This window comes from Cucurbita pepo, chromosome 1 (assembly GCF_057944985.1).
Source record: "Cucurbita pepo subsp. pepo isolate OVF chromosome 1, ASM5794498v1, whole genome shotgun sequence".
In the NCBI taxonomy this organism is placed as follows: Eukaryota; Viridiplantae; Streptophyta; class Magnoliopsida; order Cucurbitales; family Cucurbitaceae; genus Cucurbita; species Cucurbita pepo.
In genome coordinates, this window is record NC_141798.1 from 17,855,571 (window position 1) to 17,879,597 (window position 24,027).

Genomic DNA, 24,027 nt, shown 5'->3' on the forward strand with positions numbered 1-24,027 from the left:
AAGTAGGGGTGCGTTGGGCTGCCGACGAATAATAGGTAACCCCACCCCAGACATAGTTAATGAGTCGTATAACAGACGACCATTTCGTACGTTTCTGAGGGCACTTGAGTCAGCTGCAGGCGCCCGATAGACAAGATTCAACAGCATAGATTGAGAACCATTTTCGATCGAGAAATCTATAAATTGATTTATCTTTTTTAATATCCATTAAAAAATAAATATTCTAATTTCTATCAAATGACAGTATACAACCATTTTCTCTTTCACTTTTGATGAGAAAAAGAAACTGAACTATTTACTATAAGGACCAAATTTTCTATATCTGTACAGTGATTTACAAACCTCATTGAATTGAGATGAAGTTGAAGGTGTGGCTATGGCTGTGGCTTCAAAGGGCCTTCTGATCAAGCCTTTCATTCCAGTTCAGGCACCGAATCAAGCTGCGAAACCAATCACCAGTTTGGTCAGACTTGTTTACTGTTGGGAGTGGATGCCTGCTCATGGATATCTTAACAGAATCTCCTCTTGAGAGTTGCTGCCTTCTCTTTCCATCGAACGAAACCCACGCATTACTTCGGGCGTCCTCGGGAATCTGTCAATACAAGTAGAGTCATCCATGGTTAAAACGATAAGCTGTAAGAAGCTAAAGAAGTATGCATCTGATCCCTGTGTCACGTTAATATGTGAGGTTGAGGAGATATTTGAATCTTGTAGATTAAAGAACTTAAGGGAATGTATGTATGAATTAACACGAGCTTGTATCGATATTCGATAGCATTGTTCTAAATGAATCACCTTTAACTCGAGTCGTGCTGAGTCGGGAAGTATAACTGGTCTAAATGAGAGAGAATGGGGACAGATTGGAGTGAAAAGCATGCAAGGAACATTCGGATGCACCTGCCACATTCAAGAATATCAGCTCAAAATGCATAATAACTTCATTTCATGTTTGGGAAAAATCACTATTTTAATGTTCAATGTTACTCCAAAACGTGTCTTTAATCATTGAAAATCAAGTTAATGCTTGATTTTATACTTTTAAACGCGATTTTCCAACCATAAAAATGATGATATGATTTTAACCATTTTAAAATCACTCCAAAACATGTCCTAAAAGCGGCAGCAATCTGCATTTTTCTTGCCTTCTAATCAAACAACTTCCTGTATGACATATAAAGAAGTAAATTTTTCAAGAAGTACAAACGTTTTATCACTTGCCTAACGAGTAAATAAATTTATCCTCTATAGAAAAAGAAGTATATTTTCAAAGAAATACAGAGCTGTACCACTTAAACGAGGTAAACAAAATCATCTTCTACAACAAGGAAGAGTCATAATGACATTAATTGCAGTTGGAATTTGGATAATGAAAACAGCAGTCCCAGAAGAAGAAAAAAAAGGTATGGAAAATTTAACAAGAGAAAGAACACGAGATATGTTAAGATTTCTGCATAAGATGCATGAACACTTCGAAAACCAGTCATAAAATAAAACATTTTCATGCATGACAAGTAAAAAATGTGAATCATATTCGTATGATTTTAAACTTAGCCAAATCAGTAATTTCATCCAAGCTCTCAATGATCAAGAACTACGGCTTCCATTATGCATACATATCGCCGCTACTTCAGAATGTGGCATGTAAAAAGAAACCCCAATGTACAAGCAACAATGCATAATGCTTCATAAAACCAAGATTTATATAAATTAGTTGTGAGAAAAAAAAAAAAAAAAAAAAAAAAAGATCTTTCGAGTCGGTAAGAATCAATTGCATGCGTGAGACGAAAACATTCGCTTACCATAGAACCCCCTGCTGCAGTAGAGTAAGCAGTGCTTCCCGTAGGTGTGGCCACAATAACTCCATCGCCCTGGACCTGAAATGCATTTCCATACAAGAAGTAACCATCTTATGATTGGTGGCTGCAAGCCAATGGTTTTCATAATATCAATCTTGAAGATAAAATGTGATGATCTACATATTAATTGGACTAATTTTCGAAAAGGAAACCCACCTTCGTTATGAGACGATCGTGTTCATAACATTCAATTTTAGAAAGGTACGGATTGGAGCCTCGATCAACAACAACCTCATTGAGAATATTAAATACCTTCCCAGGAATAGCTTTGCCGTTTCGAAAAATTTCACACTGAAGACGCATTCTTAGAGTTATATAGACACCATCCAGTGAATCATTTCCATGAATGACTTGTCTTAAGTCCTGCCTATAACTATCAAACTGTATCAAAAAGTAATATTATCAAACAAATAATAATTAGTGTTGAAGTTAATCAAAAGAATCTGAAAAGCCTGAGTCAAAAGAGCTTACAGTGTGGGAAGTCAAAAATCCAAGAGAGCCGAGATTAAACGAAACAACCGGGGGAACAGCACCTCTAAATATATTTGATGCATGGAGAATAACCCCATCTCCACCTAAGCAGGCCACAAAATCAACTTTCTCATGTAGGTCACTGCACTAAGCATACAATAGGATAAGCAAATCCCTGAAAATGAAAACGTCGACTAGTACATCAATGTAATCATATTTAAGATTGAAAAAATGCAGTACCTGGTGTCTTGACTATAAAAGGTTTGGACAAATCCAAACCCTGGAATTCTCGCAAATATGTCATGTACGTCAGGTTCAACTAGAACATTCATCTTCTCTTGATGATACATGAACGAGGCTACCTGCAAAGATAAGAGAAAAGGTAATGTTCAAATAGACAGGAAATAATCACAAATGAAAGAGAAACATCCCAGGTCAGAATTTGAAGTTCCACAACAGTCCTCCATGAATATTGAGAAGCCTTAAATTGAACAAACACAATATTATAATTGTCATGCTTGATTTATTTCACTTTTTAAGTTTAGAGAATAAAAGATTTTGTCCAATAGCCCAAGCCCACTGCTAGCAAGTATTGTCCTTTTTGGGTTTTCCTTTTCGGGCTTCTCCTCAAGGTTTTTAAAATGCATCTGCTAGGGAGAGGTTTCCACACTCTTATAAAGAATGTTTCATTCTTCTCCCCAACCAATGTGGGATCTCACAATCCAACCCTCTCCGAGGCCCAGCATCCTTGCTGACATTTGTTCTCTTCTCCAATCGATGTGAGACCCCCCAATCCACGCCCCTTTGGGGCCCAGGGTCCTTGCCGACATACCGCCTCGTGTTCACCCCTTTTTGGGGCTCAGCCTCCTCGCTGGCACATCGCCCGGTGTCTGGCTCAAATACCATTTATAACAGCCCAAACTCACCGCTAGCAGATATTGTCCTCTTTGGACTTTCTCTTTCAGGCTTTTCCTCAAGGTTTTTAAAACGCGTCTACTAGGGAGAGGTTTTCACACCCTTATAAAAAATGTTTCGTTCTCCTCTCCAACCGATGTGGGATCTCACATTTTGTATATGGCAAATATGTGTCACTTATACAAAGAGAACCTATTATTATTATGGAAACAAAATAATAACAATAAAGACAAAAGATCTGACCATTAATATTTACAAACAAATAACTACAACATTACTAATTAGCAAATCCAACAATTTCGAAGTATTCTTCACGGTTTTTCACGTACTTTCCGGTCTTCGACTATGGAGAGTCCAACAAAAAGAAGAGACCAAAGTAAGAACAAACGCACGAACTCCACTTATTTTCTGACATAACCAGGACCTATACATTTATAAGTTTGATTGAATGTGTATACCAACAGTATCTACAGTTCACCATTCCCCTAACAATTAGGGATGTAATTTTCCATGTAAAATTATAAATCATTTTAAAAATGAACGGGTATATTCCGAGATTCCAAATTCAGTCTTTATGTTACCTCTTTAGCTTCTTCCATCAGCTCTTCACCCAGCTTTTTCAGAAGTAATACAGTCCTAGGAGTGGATTTCCACATGAGCATCTGTTGCTGGGTACTAGGATGAGTAAAGGCCAAAGATGATTCGGTCACTTTTTCTCTGGCACATGAGAACCCATCTGTCCGAACTAAAAACATCTCAGCTTTCCTTCTTGATTGCACCCTTACAACACCAGTGGCAGAAGCACACATATTCCCCTCGACAGATTCCATTTCATCATTGCTAGAAACTGAAGTTGCTTGACCATTGCTCTTTAAGCTGTTTGTTTCTGCTTTAGACTGAAATTTATCTCCAACAGCAGTAGAGGCTTCAGTCATCAGAGGATTCCTTCCATCCACTCCAAGTTCATTATGAACAGGATTGGAAGATACATGACTATCACCATTTACATACCTCATATTTGTAGTAGATAAATAATGAGTCGTTGAGAACGTCTCTTTCACAGTTGGCCTGCCATTAGTGTTTCCTGCTTCAACAAGCCCAGATTTAAGATCACTATTGTCAACACTAAATTTTTGAACTCTGCTCATAGGTAACTCCGTAGAAGGTGGCCGTTTTTCATTTGTTTTCATTTTACGGTGCAAGTAGTTTTGAGGAGAAATCTTTTTGGTCCTGAAAAAGTTGGACATTTCTTTTCTTGAGAAAATATTGCATGGAGGAATCTGAGCTTTCAAAGGGTCAGTTGCAACGCTAAATTGAGACAGATGCTCTTCCCCATTATGATCTGCTCTTAAAGATGTCAGATCTTGTGTAGGAATAGACCCGTTGAAAGCTCCATTTTCATTCTGAATAATTTTATCAGCTTCTGCATTATTTTTTCTGTTAATTGAACGATGATCAGCACTTTCTAGCAGCAAAGATCGACTGTTTTCATTGCATGAAGATGTTTTTTCAACTGTAGAAATTTCCAGAGATTCTTTTGCTCCATTTGGATTTTGTACCAATTTGGGAGAGGTGTCTCCAAGGGGAATATCGGCTGGAACAATTGTCTGATTAGAGACGAACTGTGATCCACTGCGAGTCGCATATTGCCTCCATCTAGATATCATGGCCGATGTTCTCCACACGCCCTCCTTACTATGAAGATAGATCAGCCCATTGCTGCCATCTGAAACCAACGATGCAAACTTCTCGACCTGATCCGCTGTTGGTGCAGTCCTAACTTCAACAGGAATTCTGATCACTTTAACTTTATCAGAACCAATAGCATCATGTAAGGATGCACTATAGAATATATCCTTCACTGTCTCTGCTCTAAGATCAACAATCGTTTTAAATCCTCTCTCAATTAACCACTTCAGACCTTCTTCTGTTATCTGACCACCACTCCAAAAGGACACATCAGAATTTTTGGCGGACACTTCTTCCTTGGAGTTATGTAGATAAACAGGATTCCAATTGGCAAACAATGTATGGCAGGGATAATCCTCCCCTCTAGGAAAACCAGAATCATAACAGACATTCTTCAGCCTCTGAAGTTTCCTCCATACATCCCAACTCCGGTCGTCATCAGGAGTCAAAAAGTTTTCAAGAGCAACATGCAAGCTTTCACAACACCTTTTCATCTCACTCCTAAAGGCAGCAAGTGGAGGAAGATTATCCTCCATTGCATCTAAATTGTCACCCCGGAAAGCATTCATGGCAGATGATCTTCCTGAGAGTACATCCTCCTTTCCTTTGTTTAGAAGCGATACTATGCAACCAAGTACAGACACTATTTTATCCTCAATTACTGGATTTTCCCCTGGAGTAACATCGTACGAAACGCTACATTCACCAGTGAAAGGATTGCAAAGAGTATCCATCAGCACAGAGTGAAGTCGCTCAGCAGTTCTAAAGATTCTACAATATGCCTCAACTTCAGCAATATCGCCAGGAACAGGACCCATCCATGACAACTGTAATAGATCAAAAATGGGAATGGCTTACATTCGAAAATCAAAGGGGTAATGTTAAAACACAAAATGAAAATCATCCAACAGACTATTATCTCCCTACACGACCAAATACAAAATGGGATACAATGAAATCATACCATAAGACAACAGAACGTGCAATAGTAAACTGTAAACATCATATGAAGTACTGAACGAGTTGCTCAAGTTCACCAGAACTAAATATATAAAAAGCGAATTAAGGGTCATCTCAAGGAGGCATTCATTGGTTTAAATAAGCAGGAAAATTCGATCTACAAAGACGATGTAGATAAAGTTCGACAGCATCATGCCACAGCAAAGATAGTAACAGAAACTCATTGCCACAGCATCATGCTTAATCACTTTGCCACAGAGACAAAGAAATGAAAATCTCCAACCCTCTAGGGCAGTTAATCGAAAGCACGACGAAAGTGAAAGATAATTAGAAGAACAATAGGCAATTAAAGTAAGAGACCTGAAATTCGGAGGCAGAATTAAAGGATACAGACTTGGAGAGCTCCGCAGTGACAGCAAACTTAAGCCGCCTCCTGATTCGCCTCCATGTGTGCAATTGAAAGCCGAGAAATCTGGCATTATTAGAGGAAGGAAGGAGAGGACGAAAAGGGGAAAGATAGGGATAGGAATGGATCACGGTGGCTGGTAAAGAGCGATTCATAACCGAGGGCGATGGCGTCCAAGTGCCACACGAAGCAACATAACAACATGTACAGTTTGGTGAGCTCGTTGTGTATCTCTCTTCCGATTTTCAGAATTGAAGAGTGGAAGAAGGATGAAGAGAAAACGACTGGATGAACTCGTTGGGGGGAAAATGGCGGGTAGTGTCGGATTTCAGATTTCAGATTATTTCATTGAATTCTTTTGTGGTTGGTATTTTTAGCAATTTCTTTTTCCGGAAATTTGATTTTTCTTTTCTTTTATTATTATTATTATTTTTTTTAATCAGTGGATTTTAGGCGTTTGGCACTTTCTAGAGAGACTATCTCACTTTTTAATTGGACAATAATTTTTATTTCTTCGTTTTATATTCTCTTCACACACAAAAATAATAATCTAAGGAAAAATCATTTCTCTCTTTTTTTTTTTTTTAAGTAATAATTGGCAATTCAACCAAATTTTTTATTTATTCATTATAAAAAATTATGAAAATTATTTAATAAAATAAATAAAAGTGTTGATTTGATTTATGTTAATACATATTATCCTTGAGTTTGTTGTGTTCGATATTAATTTTAGTATAATTAAACTATTTTATTTATAAAGTAATTATTTACTTATACTCTTAAAAAAAAAATGAATTATTAGAAATATATTGTAAACCCCTAATAAATAATTCGGTTGTTATCATATATGCCTCATTAATAATAGAATTTCGTAAGCATGTCAAAAGGCTACAAAAAATAAAAGTTCAAAATATACGCTTGCCTCTTATGTCATAGATTAATTGATCAAAGAATTATTGGTGTCAATTAATTTATCGATAATCTAGACTGTTCGAGATCGAGTGTGAGATTCAAGCTTTAAAACAGGAATTTTATGGCATGAAAACTCTAAACAGCAAACTAAGGCGAAAAGATTGGAGAAACAAATAATTTGAAGCTTAAGAGAGGGAAAAAGAGGGCCTTCATCAAATTGACTACTTGCCAAATAAAATTGCTACTTCAGCTCTCCCTAATTTAAGATACATTTCTTCTAATCCAGAAAACCCAATGCACGAACATGTAATTACAAAAATGGCTTCTTTTTTCGTTGGCTTTTTGCGGGTCGATAAATGAAACCCGAGCGTAAGAGAGGAGGAGGGAGAGGGGAAGAAAATTTTGAGGGATGGAATGAGAATGGTGATGTATGATAGATCATTATTATGGTGTAGATTAGACTCATGGGAAGTAATATCAAGTTAGCTCGACTGTTCCAGACTTGGAGGAGCAGCTGATTGAATGTTTGCCTTGGGAGGAAGACTGGCAGTTGGCTTGTTGATGGACTTGTGTTTTTCGTCTCCGTGTTGGACGGGCGCCTTCTCGGGGCAATTGTGAGTTTCATCCAACTCCAGCTCCGCCCTCCTCTTCGCCTTTTTCTTGGTTAAAGCACCGTCCACCATTCTCGCATCTTCATGGGAACTGCTTGAGCTTCCCTTCAACTTATCGGATTTTAGCCTTTCTAAATTTCCAACACTAATGGAAGCACTTGGTAGCTGGGGCATTGTAGCTGATGAAACAGATACAGGCTTGGTTGCTAGGGCTGGCTGTAAAACGGATTCAGGGGCCAATCGCTCTCGAGCAACTGAACTGACATCGGTTCTAACAGTCTCGTCTACTCTAGGTGGTAATATCTTTCTCTTATTGACTTTCTCCTGATCCTACAAAATTGAAGTGAGTGCAAAAAAACAACGTTATATGGAACAGCTAATATTAATCCAGAAACGTGACACTATGATCTTAAGTCCATAGAATATCAACACAATGGGGATGGGCATAATTCGCACGTTTTTGCTTTTTTTCATTGAGATTGGGTCGGTATTCAACGTCAGTACAAGATCGAAAAGAATTCATAGCATTCCAAGTGAGATGTCCAAGATAAAAAGAACGAAGGGAAGAATCGACAAGCTTTTTAAGCCTCAAACTCTATCAATGAAATAGAAGAAATTGTCCACTAATGGTTACATGCCCCTAATAAGAGGCAAGAGTCTCATTTCCGTATCAATTACAGAGAAAGGGAATGAACTGCCATTCTAAGAACTTCCCAAAATTTCCTGATAGCTTAAATGGGGAATGATAGAGAAAGGGAGATTACATTACCTTGTGTTTACCATGCAACGCTCTCCGCCTTTCTTTTGCTCTACATATTGCACGTTTGATCCCATGATTATCCATGAACCCATTTGGCCATAATTCTGCAAGCTGCAAAGATGATAGCCAATCACACAAGTTAAAGGTAGCACGAGTTTAAAACTAAGATACTGATAAGAAGAGGACTATAACTAAAATTGGAAGATTTGACATTATATCGGGAAGAAATTTCAAAAAACTTGAGAGATACTACACACAACTGATAAAAAAGACGGGCAATTAATTAATCTGACACAATATGAGCGTGTAAAGTAGTTAGGTTCAGCGAACTTAATTGCAAAAACCTTCTATTAGATAAGAAACCACTCCATTGAACTTAAATGACAAACTAAGCATCCATGAAAAACAAACTAACTGACTGCTTCTGTGACATGTTTTGAGACCGCTTGTATCCTCATACCCCCTTCGCATAATGATGGAGGCAGCAATCAGCAATAAATAGCTACGTGAGAAATTGAAGAACAAATGAGAGAACAGTTACCTCGGCATACAACTTTCTAATTTGTGGACCAGCATCCTCATCCAGTCCCTAGAATCACAAAGAAGAGACGTAAGAAAGTTTAAAGCTTATCAGAAAAGAAATCAGTCGAAGGTCACTCGGAACATGAAGCAGTACATCAACAAACAGATCGTAGAGATCACAAATCTTGTCCTCCAATGCAGGATCCATAGCAAATTTCTTTCTCGGAACTCCTTTTTCTTCAGAAACAAGTTCACGGATATCGTGAAGTGCTCCCGTTTGTTGTTCGATTGCCTGAAAGATGATACTCTATTAACAATGTAAAATGAAAATCGTCTTAAAAGATATATATACTAAAAATTAACATTACAAATGTGAGGGCAGGAATTTGCTAGGAAGGTTACTAATGCCTTGACTGCAGACAAGTTGAAAACTATTACTAAATAGTCAACAAACCCCAAACTTATATAAATTAGCCCGATAGGAATATGATCTACATTAGACTGAAATTAAGGGATTTTTCAATAGCTTGTCTGCAGACTAATTTTGGAAAAAGGTAATCACGTTCTGCAGAATAATTTTTGAGAAAGTTAATCACTTGGGGTTTGTTATGCTCAAAGTTAATTTACATCACTTAAAATTAGTATGCAGAAACTCTGATTTTTTAAGGAAAAATAACCTCACTCGTTCTAGAAAACAAACCCTTGCAAAAGACGAAAATAACTTTTCAAAAGCTAGTCAAAACATGTCTCACTAAACTTCTCAAACGATAATTTTAAAACTTAGCTCCCAAAAAGCCTTTAAAACTGTCAAACTTAATTCCCAAACAGCCCTTAAAACTGGAAGAATGAACCTTACTTCGAAATCTGATGGGCCTCTCCTTAGATACATATTCTAGAAGAACAATAAGGGATGTATAAAAAAAATGCTGGTGCAATAAATGAGAGAGTTTTTTCTGTTTTTCGTAAGACCCGTGCTTCCATTGAGAAAAAATGAAAGGAGCCTGAACCTTACAGCAAAAATGACTCCAATCCAAAAGAACAAGACCAAACTCATAACTACAAAAAGATCTAGCGACTGAAACCCATATGAAAATATTAAACCTCGCCACCTCCCATACTGCTCCACCCAATCTCTATTTTTCTTTTTCATCCAAATACCCCCACAAAATAGAAAAATGCAAATTTTTCACAAAACTGTCTTCACCCTAAAAGGAAGATACAAGAGCACCTCCTCCAACATTGATCTACCATCTTTATCCCAAGCCCCCAACGAGATCCAACAGAGACTCAAGAAAAACTTAGCATACTGACAATCCCACGACAAATGATCAAGGTCCTCCCCATGCCTCCGGCAAAGAATGTATCATTACAAGAACACAAAGGAAAAATGTCTTTGGCAGGATCCAAGGTATTAACTCTCCCAAATAAAACCTGCCACGTGAAAACTTTGACCTTATTTGGAATTTTGACCTTCCAAAGAGACGAGAAAACAAAGGCAATCAAGGAAGGAGAAAGGATACGCAAGACATGAAAGAAAGAATGAAAAGAGAACTGCCAAGAAGGATCGGGAGACTTCAGACATCCCTTTTCCCTAAAAACAGAGAAAATTGTAATTAGCCAACAAGATCGAGTATACCAAACATTAAAGGCTTCTACTTGCTACCTATGGGTTATATATCATACCTTGGACATCGATTGCACCTCGATCTAGGGATCCAATGTAATAGAGAAAATTGTAATTAGCAAACAAGATCAAGTAAACCAAACATTGAAGGCTTCTTATTGGTCCTCCGTTTGCTTCAAGACCAAGACTTTTATGGATTAATGGGATTAGAGCTTTTATTATCAGAACTTTGGATGGAAAGAAATCAGAAAATTTAAGATAAGTTGTTGCCTTGGACAGATCCTTACGAATCAGCATGCTTAAAGGCTACCAATTGGTGCACTCTTTCTAAATCTTCTTCTGATTTTTCTGTACATGATATTAGTTTTAACTGACATGCCATTATTTTTCTTTTGTAATTATTTTTATTCCTATTGTTCTGTGTGTGTGTTTTTTTTTTTTTCTTTTTTCACCCTTTCTGAAGTTTGTATCTTGAGCAATAATAGCCTCTTTTCATTACAACAATGTAAAGTTTTGTATTTTGTTCAAAAAAATCTACCAAACATTAATGAAAGGTAAGCTGCAAGCTCAGCAAGAGAAAGGCTTGTGTTTTGTATCTCAAAGCACTAGTCTCTTTTCATTATATTTTTTTTTTAAACAAAAAAAGGCTAGTGTTTTATATGCGATCAAAGATAATTGGTGAGACTACGCATAACTTCATCTTTGGAGAGATCGTGCAAGAATTGGAATGGTCAACCATCAAGACCTCCTATTACAGGGTAGATGCTTCAATCAGTGCTCCTAACGCTATAGGAACTATAAGTTATAGAAATCTTTTACCACTATCCCTGCGAAATGTATATATTCTCGTAGGAAAGTGGTTGCCTAGATTGGAGAGTCAACTGAAGAAAGCTGACAATAAAGTAAAATTGGAGAGGAATTAATTTTAAGAGGTCAAAAAAAGAAATCCAAATAGCAGGTCTACTTGACATCTGTGATGAACAGTTTATTGAAGGGCAGAACCCTAATAAAATTCATTGTGATCAGAGCTAGATTAAGTTGCAGTGGAAAAACTAGCATGGAAGAGATTTTCCATGGATTTTACAATGATTTGTCCATGTGTTCCTACCCCTTACAAGCCTTCCTCGAACCAGAAGTTAGTTGGAGATCATGATATTACTTTTTCAAAATAGGGAGATTGAATGCTTGATCAGGGACGCCAGATATGTTGGCAATAGGATAGATCGCACCAAGCACCTGCCCTTACTCCAGTCCAATATTTTTAGTCGAGAAAAATAAAAGCAACTAGAGGTTTTGATCCATTTCAAGAGTTCTAAACCTTAAGACTATCCCAGAAAATGTTCCAATTCTTGAGGAGGAACTACTAGAGGAGTTAACTTATGCCAATCAATTTTCCAAAATTGACTTAAAATCAACTTTTCATCAAATATGTCTTAGATCAGAGAACACCCATAAAGCTACTTTTTAATACATAAGGACACTCCTGAGTACATGATGGTGTTATCAACTCTTACAAAAGTGATAGTTAATATTCCAAGCCTTAATGAGCAACTTCATTCTGTCTAAGTAATCTTGTGTGTCATCTCGGACTAACTTCATTTATAACTTTCTAGGAGCTTGAGATGGAGAGAACTGAAAGAGTTTTCCATGATGAAATAAGAAATTTTGAGTCCCCTAAGGATTTTATTTTCCTTTCATATGTCAAGTTGGAGTTTTTCTAATTGTTGTTCGTTTAAATCAATATACATATCAACTAAAAAAAATCAAGTTTAAAAAATGGAAGCATTTAAAAAAAACAATTTTAGAGTTTAGATTTGTTGAAGTTAAGGTAACACTAACCATTTTCACAGAGTCATTTTGGCAGACAGAGAGAGAGAGAGAGAGAGAGATTATTCATGCTCCCACAGGATACTCTTATATTTTGACCAATTGGACGGCTTTTTTACACTCTCCCTTGTTGTTTGAGCGAGTGGTTTCACCCTTCTTCTTTTTTTTTTTTTTTTTTTTTTTTTACCTTTTTTCTATACCTTTGATGAAAGGTTTATTTCTTATGACAAAATATATGAGCAACTATGAAATATAAATTTAATTAAAAGAAAGAGAAAGAAACTAGGGTGAACCAATTACACAGCCTGCCAAACGTGCATCTTTGGAGTAAAGCAACGTGTTATGCATGGCAGATCAAGGAAAAAGTAAAGGGTTCAGAATATAATACCTTGGTCTCCATAGACAAAGGCCGGATTTTAATCATCTCGACAACTTCTTTCTTTATCTGTTGAAACCTACCATCCTTCTCCTGCTTCACTGAGATACCCATATTGATCATGATTTTTAAATTTCTCTGCAATAGGATATTACATGTAGACATATGAAATAAGATCAACAAGCAGCAAAATAATATCGAATCAAATTGAAAATATGATAGGAGCAGTTTCCACAGAATAAAAAAAAAAGGATAAAACAGATTTCTCTACATCGAGTTTACAGATACAATTAGAATCTAGAATTGAGACAAATATCAACTACAAAGTTGATATGATGCTGCACAAAGTCTATAACCCTCTTCGTCACCATCAGAAAATACAAGCATAGTTTCAAACACAATAGCACAGTCCAAATTTGCAGATGCAACCCACTTATTAATTTATAAGGAAAAAACAAAATAAATAAAGCTTAACAAATAATTAATCTGGGAAGCAAAGATCTTTAAATAAATCGAATAGATTCCCTGTACCTATGTGATATTATAAAAACATCAAGACCCTACTGGCCAATCCAACGATGAAAGATGTATGTTATAAAATAATAAATAAATAAATAAAAAAGGAGAACCACCTAACCAGACTCAGGGATGATGAGTCCCTAAGAGGAGCCAAGAAAAGAGAAAGAAATTATAAGCACCATCCTTATATTCTATAATGGAAAGCAATACCTTTAGAGTTCGCAGTTGTATCAAGTGACCAAGAATACTCATAAGTCGGTTAATCAACCCCTTTGACAATTTCCCATGGTTTGCCTGTTAAATAACTAACAAAGTTAGAATCCTTTCAGTATTCAACATAGAATAGAAAGAAACTTTTGTACGATTGATCATAGGCACTTCATTCAAACATGCGTATGCCTGTTTGTTGCTAAGAAAGAGTATCACAATGGGAGTCAGGGAAAAATGGCCAACAAGTTGGAAAAGCAAAGAAGATTGCAACAAAAATTGTTGGAAGAAGCTAACAAGTTACAAAAATTAAACCAAACTATATTCCATGTTTCCTATTGTACACTCCTACTGATATTAAAAATTCTAACAAGCCAATGCATATTGTTTCCACTTCGTGTCAGAAAGGGAGACCAAAGTCAACCTGAAGCAAAACTATTTACATCCCTAGCAGCAGTCTCATGCACGCCATAAGTCTCAATGACATGTGCATCAACAGCTAATAATAAATTGACAACAACAGCAACATACCGCTAATCTAGCAACTTTAGCAAGCTTGAGTTTGATTTCTCTTGGCAATCTCCTTTTGATAGCCTGAGATGCATTGTCTGCCTCTGGATTCTCCGTAAGTGGTGGCCTAGCTGCAACATTTTTACATTAAAAGAATAATTAGATAAATCTCAAAGAAGTCTCATAAGTGAATTAAAAACTAGACATAGCAAAAGAAAAGCTTACATTCTGCAACCATCTTCTCTAACTCTCTTATAGCCTTTTCTAGCAGGGAGCTTTTTGGTCTAACACTAGAACCGTCCTTTTTGTGCACATACGGTGTTTTCTGCAAGGTGACACCACAAATTTGAAGCTAGGGTAGAGACGATACACAAATAAAATGTGCAAAGTTGCAATAATACCAAGAAATGATAAATAAACAAAGGTATGAGTTTTTATTAGAAAGCCTAATTACATTAATAAGAGAGACATTGCAAGGGAAAGATAACAACATATCCTCCGATGAAGAAGAACAAAACTACAAAAGGAGAGGCCAAGGATAAAATTGTAAAAAATTCAAAAGTTTGTACATTTTGCCCAGACGAAACAAGCCACACCACACTAGACAAACAGGGACACAAACAGCAGAAGATTCCTTCTATAGCCGCATAATAGCAAAAATAAGAGGATGTCAGATCAAGAATCTCCAAAGCAACTATACTCGAATGCAGAGATTGAATTAGTCAAAATATATTTTTACAAGGCATGACACGTGATAGAAAGTTGCTAGCTGCTTCTCAATGCTCATGTCATCTAGAGCATTGTGTAAGAAAGCGATAAAAAATATGTACACTTAAGCCAGGTTGAGTGGCAAGCTTCGTTAAGTGTGTAATTATTGCTTAATGTAACATTTTAATGAACTATTTGTTCGCTTATGTTCGACCTTTCACTTGAGGTATGCCCTCTTACTCTTGGTAGACGTGGAGGAAAATAGAAATAAGAATAAACTAAAGAGGAAAATGTGAACACCTATAAGCCTAATGATGGGAGAAAATGATGATAAGACATAATAAGAGACAGTTTTAAGTTTTAGGCCTTCGCATGTTGCAATGTGATCGTATAGTTAGCAAACAAAAAAAAAAAAAAAAACAAGTCCACCAACAAAAACCCAAAGCTAATTACATGAATGGAACTCAATACAAAGGAATGATGCCAATGTGATAACCATAAAATGCGCAGCCAACAAACAGTCACAAAAGCAAGTTAAATCTAATCACCTCCCAAAGCTGCTACCTGATTCTCTCAACCCATCTAAAGATTCTACTGATCCTTTCAATCCAAATGTCCCACAAAATGGCAAAGAAGCAAGTCTGCCACAAGATTCTTCCTTTATCGTGAAAATGAAGGTTTAGAAGAACTTCCTCAAACATAGAACAACACCCTCTTTTATGACCCCAAACAACCCTGAAGGTGAAAAACTGACTCCAAACTGAGCAAACAAAAGGGCACTCCCATAAAAGATGGTCAAGGTCCTCCTACTTTCTGAAAATAACACGCAATTGCAGCCGCAAACAAAAGAATAAAAGCCTCTTAAGACGATCCATAGTGTTCATTCTCACATGCAAAACTTGTCGGGCAAAGAATTTTACTTTCTTAAGAATTTTAACCTTACAAAAAAAAGTAGAACACATAGGCTCCATGAGGAAGAAGGGGCAAACAGGATATGAGAAAGAGCTGCAAGAGATCTGAAAGCTTCGAAACCCAAAGCTTGGAATCCTTTCTCCCATAATGAGTCACCTAGTAAAAAATAATAGAAAGGACATTGACAGCCTGAACTGCCTCTTGATCAGTTGGGGGTGACAAACCCAAAGAAAGCGAGGAAGAGTTATCAAAAGAGGTCAAAACCGGGGATGCATTGATCAGACAAATGATAAGAGCTTCATCTTTAAACGTATATCTTCATTCTTTTTTAACTGATTCTTTATTATCTTTATTGCATACTTCATTCTAATTTTATAATATTATGTGCATGTTTAGAACTTAAGGACTCATATATACAACCTATAGAGCAGATATTGAAGTAAATTTGTGTACGTAAATACTTAGTATATTGAACATTTTAGCTCTATGAAGCCCTCACTTCTTTTGTGCCCACAAAATATTATTATGCTTCCATGCGTTTCACACTTTAAAATCACAGCCTGACAGAAGCCTAACAACGACATGTCACTGTGGCAAACATTAATCTTCCGTGTTTCTTTCAAGAAACAAAAAAAAAAAAAAAAAATGTGCTGCTAGGTAATCAAGTGAGAATTATGATACTCCAAATTTTCCAAGTTAAAAATTAAATTCTTAAGTTTAGTATATTTTATAAGAGAAACCAAAACTTTCAATGATGCTATAAAATGTGAAAATTATTGTGGAGAAGTAACAGTAAGAAATAATTTTGACACTTAACCAAAGATAAAGGTCATATCAAAACAATAGAGACTGAGGACTGTTATGAAAACTCAGTGAAAGTTCAGAATTTGCATTGGTTTAATTCAGTTAAAAACATGCCAAAAACAATTAATAAACGATCCAAAACTCATGCCAACAGGCACCTTGCTAGCTAGCTCATTTCCAGGAAATCAAACAGATGATAACATATATTTTGAGTTTCACCAATTGATACAATCACCGGTCACCAGCTCAACCAAAAAAAACTAACTAGCCTACCCCTTGGGTTTTTCCTTTTCCTTCCCGTATATAACATGGCATGCTTATATTTGTATAGAAATGAGTATATAACAAACCAACCCTTAATTGTAAAAGTAAAAGAAACTTCCCATCCACTAAACCACAAATCATACTCTTATTAATAGAGGAAAGGAAACAAATTCCATTTCTAATAAAGAAGCTGAATCTTCTCAATCAAAATTATACATTTAACTAAGAAGACTAGTTTCATGAATCACAAACACCCACCCCAACTCCAGGGGGAGTCGAAAGGAATTCAATTGATGAACAGTTCAAAAAAGAAAGTTTGTCAAAGACTAGCAAAGAAAATGCTTCATTCTCATAAACAACGGTAGAATCAGTACTTTGTGGTGAATGATCATCATTTTAATTACTTTAGAAAACTTACTGCTGTTTGTGTGGAATACTTTCCCTCTGGCAAATTGATGTCTGGCAATTCACGAATGCTTTGTTTCTCTTTCAATTGAATTGACAAATCTATCTCATCCGTGTTATTCAACGGTTTCCCAGGTTGGGGTTTGGATGGTGCAAGAGCACTTTTTTCAAGCACATTCTGTTGTAAGGAATCAGATGGCCCACATGACTCTTTCAATTTGCTAGCAACGTTCTTGGATGGTAAAACACCAGGCCTTAGTGGATCAGTGTCCTTTGCTTCTGCTACAGATGTAGAGGTATCACCATTGTAAACTTTTGAAGATGGAGAAGGGTCCAATATCATTTTCGCATCACCAGATTTTTTTTTGCCACTATGACCAGGCATATTCAATTGATTCTGCAATTTTTCATCATCATGATGTTCATGGGTGACCACCATGTTTTGAGACAGATTGGAAAAACTCTTTGCAACCATCAGTGCACTCTTTCCCGCAGTTGTCTTTCCCACTTTTGTGTGCTTATTTGATGAGCGAGCATCATGGTTATCAGGATGTCCTTTCTCTATATCTTTTCTGCGCCTTTTCTTCAATTGTTGATTAGGTTGTCCAGCTGGTTCACTTCTTCGCAAAGAAACGAAGTAAAAATAAGCATAGAAAATTCCAAAAGGCAAACTAAAAAAATGATATCCCGAAATTCAATATTCCAACATTCAAGTATAAAATAAAATTATTCTTGTACGCAAGAGATTGAAACTACACACCCACAATGAGATCAATAGAGCAGTATGAGCTAAAAGATTATAAATTTTGTAATATTACTCTTTTAAAGGAAAAAGTAAAAAAAGACAAACAAAAGCATGAGGTACATATTGGTTAAAAGGGGCCAAAATATTCTAACCACGTACTTACAGGCCTGGTCCCCTTCCTTAAGCTGAGCTCATACCAGACTAGAATTCACAAGCCTATTTTCAAAACCGAAACAAACTTTTCATTGTTCAAGGAAAATACACAGAACTTTCAAGGCTACAAACCCTAAATTGGGGGAGAAAAAAGACAACAAAATTTAACAAAGGGATATAAATGCATCCCAATGAAGACGAATATCGTAAAAATAATAACTGGCAGCCAAAGAAGACAAAGAACACTAAAGAGAAGCATTAATCTTGGCCAAATCAAAACACAATCTCCAAGCTAAGCACTTCTCTCAAAAAAAATCGCTAATTATGTTCCAACCATAACTCAGAAGAGCATTAACCCAAATGAGGTGAGCTTTCGATCATAAAAGTGGACCAACTAAAAACTGAATCAAATTGGCAGAGGAGTTGACACCGAAAACCAATTTGATATAGGATAAGCAGAATAGAATTCCCAATACCTCTCTAAACTAATTTCAATATATACCAGTCAGCAGTCACTTATCTTCCAAAAGACGTGCCCCTGATCTCACATACACAAATTCCCCCTTCTAACAAACTATAAGCTTATCAACATATAGGTAGGTAATGTATATTTTGTCGTGGGCACAACCATAGCAGCTACTTCAGTTGATCAATTGGCTTGACTGACCAACTGGGCTACTTGCACATGGATCTTCTATTAGGAGAAAATAAACTTAGTGGGTGGTTACATCAAAACTCCCACCTTTGGCATTGTTACATCTGTCTAATGAGTCAATTTTCCTCAAGGCATAAGCCAGAAGACGCCATAACCTATTCATACTTCCCGTGAATAGCTTTCAAACAGCAACAACTTTTTTTGCAATAGATTCGACAAAAAATGTGAAGGGAATTCTTCTTGGCACTTTTTTCTCTGGTAGACCCCTAACTTTTTCAAGTTACTAACCCCAAGTGAACTTTGTCAACAAGGGACGCAAATTGGTTTGTTTAAAGTTAAGCTTGAAAGTAGCCAATTTACAAGAAAACCCCACTTCTAAAAATTTCAATATCTAATCATGTAGAATCAAGTTCCAAAGAAACATAGATCCGTGTTTGAGTTGGCATAAGCAATTGGGCCAATTATGCACACCTTAACTATTCCCACGGAACAACATCCTATCCTTATTACTTGTAGATAGAGACCTTTCTATCCATTTAAACCTTGAGACCAGATGCTGATCTCACAGCTAAAACTATTTCAAATTCCACAATGAATTCCATATCATAAGTATATGGAGAGGGAGCAATCAGCCATTCAAACCATACCCATGACTGGTTTCCAAGATAGATATATGAAAATTTTAGCAGGAAGCTTCTAACACATAGATGATACACTATAATTCCAATCTTCTCATTGCCTTACAAAAGATTGAAGAAATACAGTGGTCAGCGTCCTATTTCACCATTTCACCATTTCACCAAAAATCTTAGCCAATGATTTTAGTGGTAAAATTGGTCCATAACCTCAAAACTAGCCCCTCTCACCTTCCTACTCTTTCTTTTATGAGATGTTGGGCACAAAGCAAGTGGAAATTTAACTTCCTCAAGTAGCTCAACACTATCCAGGAGTTGTTGCTCTGCCGAAAGCACTACATTTAGAACCTTAAAACGTTGTATTTTAATTCATGGAATGAAATGTAGTGCCCTGCCAACGTTTCTTCCCAGGCAACCACTGAGAACCAGAGCCTCCGTTTGCCACCAAATCCACAAGTTCAACAAGATTGACAGGATCAACACATACCAAGTCCACAAGTTACATTCTTCCAAAATAAAAGCATAGTACGAGCCGTAACCTTCTGAAGCTACATAATTTGATTTCAAAAACAGAAGAAAACAGTCTTGCTATCTATCATCAACCACTTAAGCAAAAAAAAAAATCCAACAAAATAGTTGACTTAACAAGTTAACAAAAATGATTACTAACAAATCATAAAACTGGAGAAAAGAGAAAGGGTCTACAAAGTCAGAAACTCACATGCGCTCCAACTTCCCCCTATTAACAAAAAATCCATCATGTTTTATTGCCGAATTATCAACTTCAAAATATTCATCCTGCAGAACAAGTAGTCAACAATAATCACCATATAAAAGATTATCATCACACTCTCAAGGGAAAAAAATGTAATTTACATTGCAGATAGGACAAACAAAACCACATGAGCAACAGAAAGAAACCAACCAACTCGGTATCATCGATGAATGAGTCCTCTGTATCATACTGATCATCATCCGGAATTAAATCTTCCTCGTCGCTACTATCCTTACCCTACAAAATTTTAATTCTCAAGTTAGTAGCCATGAGATCGAACAATCTAATGGTTCTTTGATTATTGAATGCAAAAGATGTATAACAAACTATTAATTGAGAAAAAAAACACTAATAGTGTTAAGAAGGAAAAGTACCATATATAGGCGTTCAATCTTCTCAATAACAGCATTGAAACGATTTGGTGCTGTTGCATCTTTCACTTCATCTTCAATTGATTGTCCCTAATGGAAAATAAAAGGCAAGCACTTCATGATTTATAGACCATTTTGTCTTCCGTTACTTTAAAGAACAACCCCTAAATCCTAAATAATAAATAAATGGTTGGACATCGAAAAAGAATGAATATAAACATAAAACAAAACGAACAGACATAATATAAAAATTTTAAAAAATATATATGGATGGAATTATACGAGTAACAAACATATCAAGATAAAGACATGCCAACAAACCATTTTCTTTTATGAAAAAATAAAGAAGGAAAAAAAGGAATACATATCGAACATATACATGGCTACCAGCCCTTTTATAATGAAAAATACATTAACAAACTGAAAACGGATGACACATACAACGCCTATTAGAACATGTAAACAAATACATTGTGTTCTACAAGTGTATATATTAACACATGTCAATGATTTTCAAGCTCCAGAATTTGCCTTTCAGTTATGACAATTGTACTTAAAACACATTGTGAATGGAAAAACAGTTGAGTTATATAATACCTATAAGAACTTTAATAAATCAATTACATGTCTGAAACAATGCAACATCTTGTAAGAAAAGTTTATAAAGGAAGTCACAAACAAATTAATTATATCTATCAGTGTTTTAATATCAAAAGAGAAAGTAAATTTTCATATCAAACTGGGCAAGCAATGCTGCATATAGAAAGAAACACGTTTATCAATAAAAATTCATTATTTCAGTCCTTTGCCCATTAGCTTTTGTTATATTCATAAATCCAAATTAAAGAATGAAACAAAATACAAAAACAATTATTGCATCTTCTCGCTTGAGTTTATCAGTCTCCCTCTGCACACAAGACGATTCATTTTCCTACAACGTTTGTTTTCAATCAAAAAGTATGTACATTATGTAAAATATACATAAATTAGCCCTCTAGTTTGGATGTGCAACAGATGTTCACAAAGGGCATCTAACAGATCGCTATACAAGTTCTATCCATGCTTCAAAATAGGATGCTGACCACGTCAGACACACATTCTCACCTATGGCTTGCTTGTAACAATGGATGCATGCAATTCAGAAAAAAGTTGATCATGCAATTTTTTTAAAGAATCAGTTGTAGCAGGTGAGCCATGAGGATATCGAAGCTGCAACACTTCGGCTGATAACAGACAGCAAAATTTTTCTCGCATCACCTTGATAAAACCAAGGTTGATATAATTCCTAACAATAGCCTGTAGAACTGAAGTCCATAAATATGAATTTGTAATTCAAGTGAATGGACACGCCAATGATCAGTAGGGTAGCCCTGAAGGCGAGGAAAAAGACAAATCATATGAGCAACTCTTGTTAACTTTTTTTCGTGAGTTTCCCAAGGCTCTTTACATCAGTCTCGGACAATTAAACTTTTTGGTCACTGCGTCACAAGACATGGAAGTATGTAGACCAAAACCGAGTTCTACATCTTTTTACCATCTCATACGAAAAATAGACCCATTGAAGTTCTAACGCACTGCCCATACAGACTATTAAAGAAGTAGTCTGAACCACCTCAAGAACCTTGCTTGAAGGATCATTTCCCAGGTTGTTTAGTCACTTAAACTTAATTCCATGCTTTTTCCCAAATAAAATTGCAAGCAATGAACTCTTCAACTAAAGTGCCATATAATCGAAGCAATGCCAATACTAAAAAAAGGCTCTGGTAATTCAAATTAGACTTCAGCAATAAACAAAAAGCATTATGCATCTAATACATTAACAGTGAAAACAAAGTCCTCACCGGATCAATGCGACACTCGACGGCAGGGATGGGGTTGGCTGGAGGTACAGGCAGAGTGTTTACTCCATTAATCCTGTTGGAATCTTTGACAAGCTTCTTCCACGAAACTATGGTGGTCTCTCCCGGTCGGAGCTCCACAGTGAACATTTGCCGGTCCCCCGATTTCAAAAAGGAAGAAGAAGCTCTGGACAAATCACCAGAACCACCATTCCCAGTGCGAGCTCCACCGCCGGCGCCGCCACTAAATTTCTCCTCCTCCATGAAATTACAATGACCGGTTCGACGAATTTAGGGTTGCTCAATCAGAAACTAAAGAATCGAACCGCTGAAAGCACAAATGGAGGGACATAACCCTTTGTAGAGGAAACCCAAATCGAATGAGAGAGAAATTGAGAGGCGGTAGAGAATTTAGAAGGTTGAGTTTGTTAACTGCACATCGAACTGAGGCTTATAAATGGTCTCATTGTTCGTTCCAGAGAAGGTGTGAGACTATAGGGGGAGGGAACGAAGGAGACGGACGGGTATTCGGCCGGTTAGGTCCGCACCCGAGTTCAAAGTTACCTCTTTTTTTTATTACAATTATTTTTTATTTTTTTTCTAAAAATTAGAATTTAGTCTTTTATATTTTAAATATCATAATTAATTCATAAAATTCTATAAATAAAATCATAAAACTAAATTATAATAATTCAAATTAATGTAGGTTATAATTTAAATAAACTATTTTTTAATTCTTATAAACATCGTCTCAACTCATACTAAAACTAAAAAAAATGTAAAAAACGTCTACGGATATCGATGTCAAAAATCCAGTATTTCTGTGTATCGATAGATAAAGCATATATTACATGATCACAGTTGAAGGTTGAGAAAATTGAGCTCGAGTTTTCGAAAATGTTCATATCTCGTGATATATGCTTGATAATCCGTTAATTGGTACAACTTTTTTATACTGGTACTAATGGTTACTTTCGACGTAAGTGTTATATACGCTCACCGAATTTACTTTTTACTTTATCTTAAACTAGATTATACGATAAAACGTCGTACTCGAATATTAATTACAATGACCTAAATTTATAATTCAAATCAATATACAAACGCTGGTATTGAGCTCATATGAGACGAGATGCATAACCTTGAAAGAATGTTATACTATTTCGTACCAATATATGTGAGAATGAATATTTGATGGACACGGTTTAAAAGAGCAACCCATACTCAAACCATACCCATATGTTAGAGGATGTTTTCCCTTTGAAATTAAAACATGTAATGTTTATAATAAGAACACCAACAACAAGTATATATATATATATAATGTATATATACATTTTTTGTCGTTTAATTTCAAGTATAATTTTTATTTGATTCGATGTTGAAAATGTTGCATTTTATTATGGAGTTTCGAGTTTCATTTCCATTTGGACCATAAATTTCAACATTTTATATTTTTACCCCAATTTTTAAATGATGCTCATTTTAGTCATTTGTGTAAAATTATCTGTTAATTAATGTAATTATGATATGAACCAAGAGACATCAATCATACAATATACTTCAATGAAAATATGAAGAAATATATTGTTGAAAT

At 35.9% G+C, this 24,027-nt stretch overlaps 2 protein-coding genes across 4 annotated transcripts; both read right to left on the reverse strand.

The window, feature by feature from the left end:
• Window positions 1-207: 207 nt before the first annotated feature.
• Window positions 208-6,643, reverse strand: LOC111810449 (NAD kinase 2, chloroplastic-like). 2 transcript variants are annotated; one of them, XM_023697160.2, is made up of 8 exons: window positions 6,252-6,643; window positions 3,824-5,758; window positions 2,568-2,689; window positions 2,328-2,469; window positions 2,013-2,237; window positions 1,800-1,874; window positions 796-897; window positions 208-592 (listed from the first exon to the last, which is right to left on the reverse strand). In XM_023697160.2, the coding sequence occupies exons 1-8, from the start codon at window positions 6,450-6,452 to the stop codon at window positions 389-391; spliced, it is 3,006 nt and encodes a 1,001-aa protein (XP_023552928.2). In that variant the 5' UTR covers window positions 6,453-6,643; the 3' UTR covers window positions 208-388. The 2 variants fall into 2 exon arrangements, with proteins under 2 accessions (XP_023552928.2, XP_086977051.1); XM_087120925.1 differs by lacking the exons at window positions 208-592; window positions 796-897; window positions 1,800-1,874 and having other exon boundaries at window positions 2,088-2,229; window positions 6,252-6,631.
• Window positions 6,644-7,402: 759 nt separating this feature from the next.
• On the reverse strand, window positions 7,403-22,953 carry LOC111810459 (ubinuclein-1). 2 transcript variants are annotated; one of them, XM_023697170.2, is made up of 13 exons: window positions 22,434-22,953; window positions 20,596-20,682; window positions 20,372-20,458; window positions 20,168-20,244; window positions 17,272-17,878; window positions 14,391-14,490; window positions 14,187-14,296; window positions 13,659-13,742; window positions 12,942-13,067; window positions 9,257-9,394; window positions 9,122-9,169; window positions 8,590-8,691; window positions 7,403-8,150 (listed from the first exon to the last, which is right to left on the reverse strand). In XM_023697170.2, the coding sequence occupies exons 1-13, from the start codon at window positions 22,692-22,694 to the stop codon at window positions 7,692-7,694; spliced, it is 2,286 nt and encodes a 761-aa protein (XP_023552938.1). In that variant the 5' UTR covers window positions 22,695-22,953; the 3' UTR covers window positions 7,403-7,691. The 2 variants fall into 2 exon arrangements, with proteins under 2 accessions (XP_023552938.1, XP_023552943.1); XM_023697175.2 differs by having other exon boundaries at window positions 17,272-17,875; window positions 22,434-22,952.
• Window positions 22,954-24,027: the final 1,074 nt, after the last annotated feature.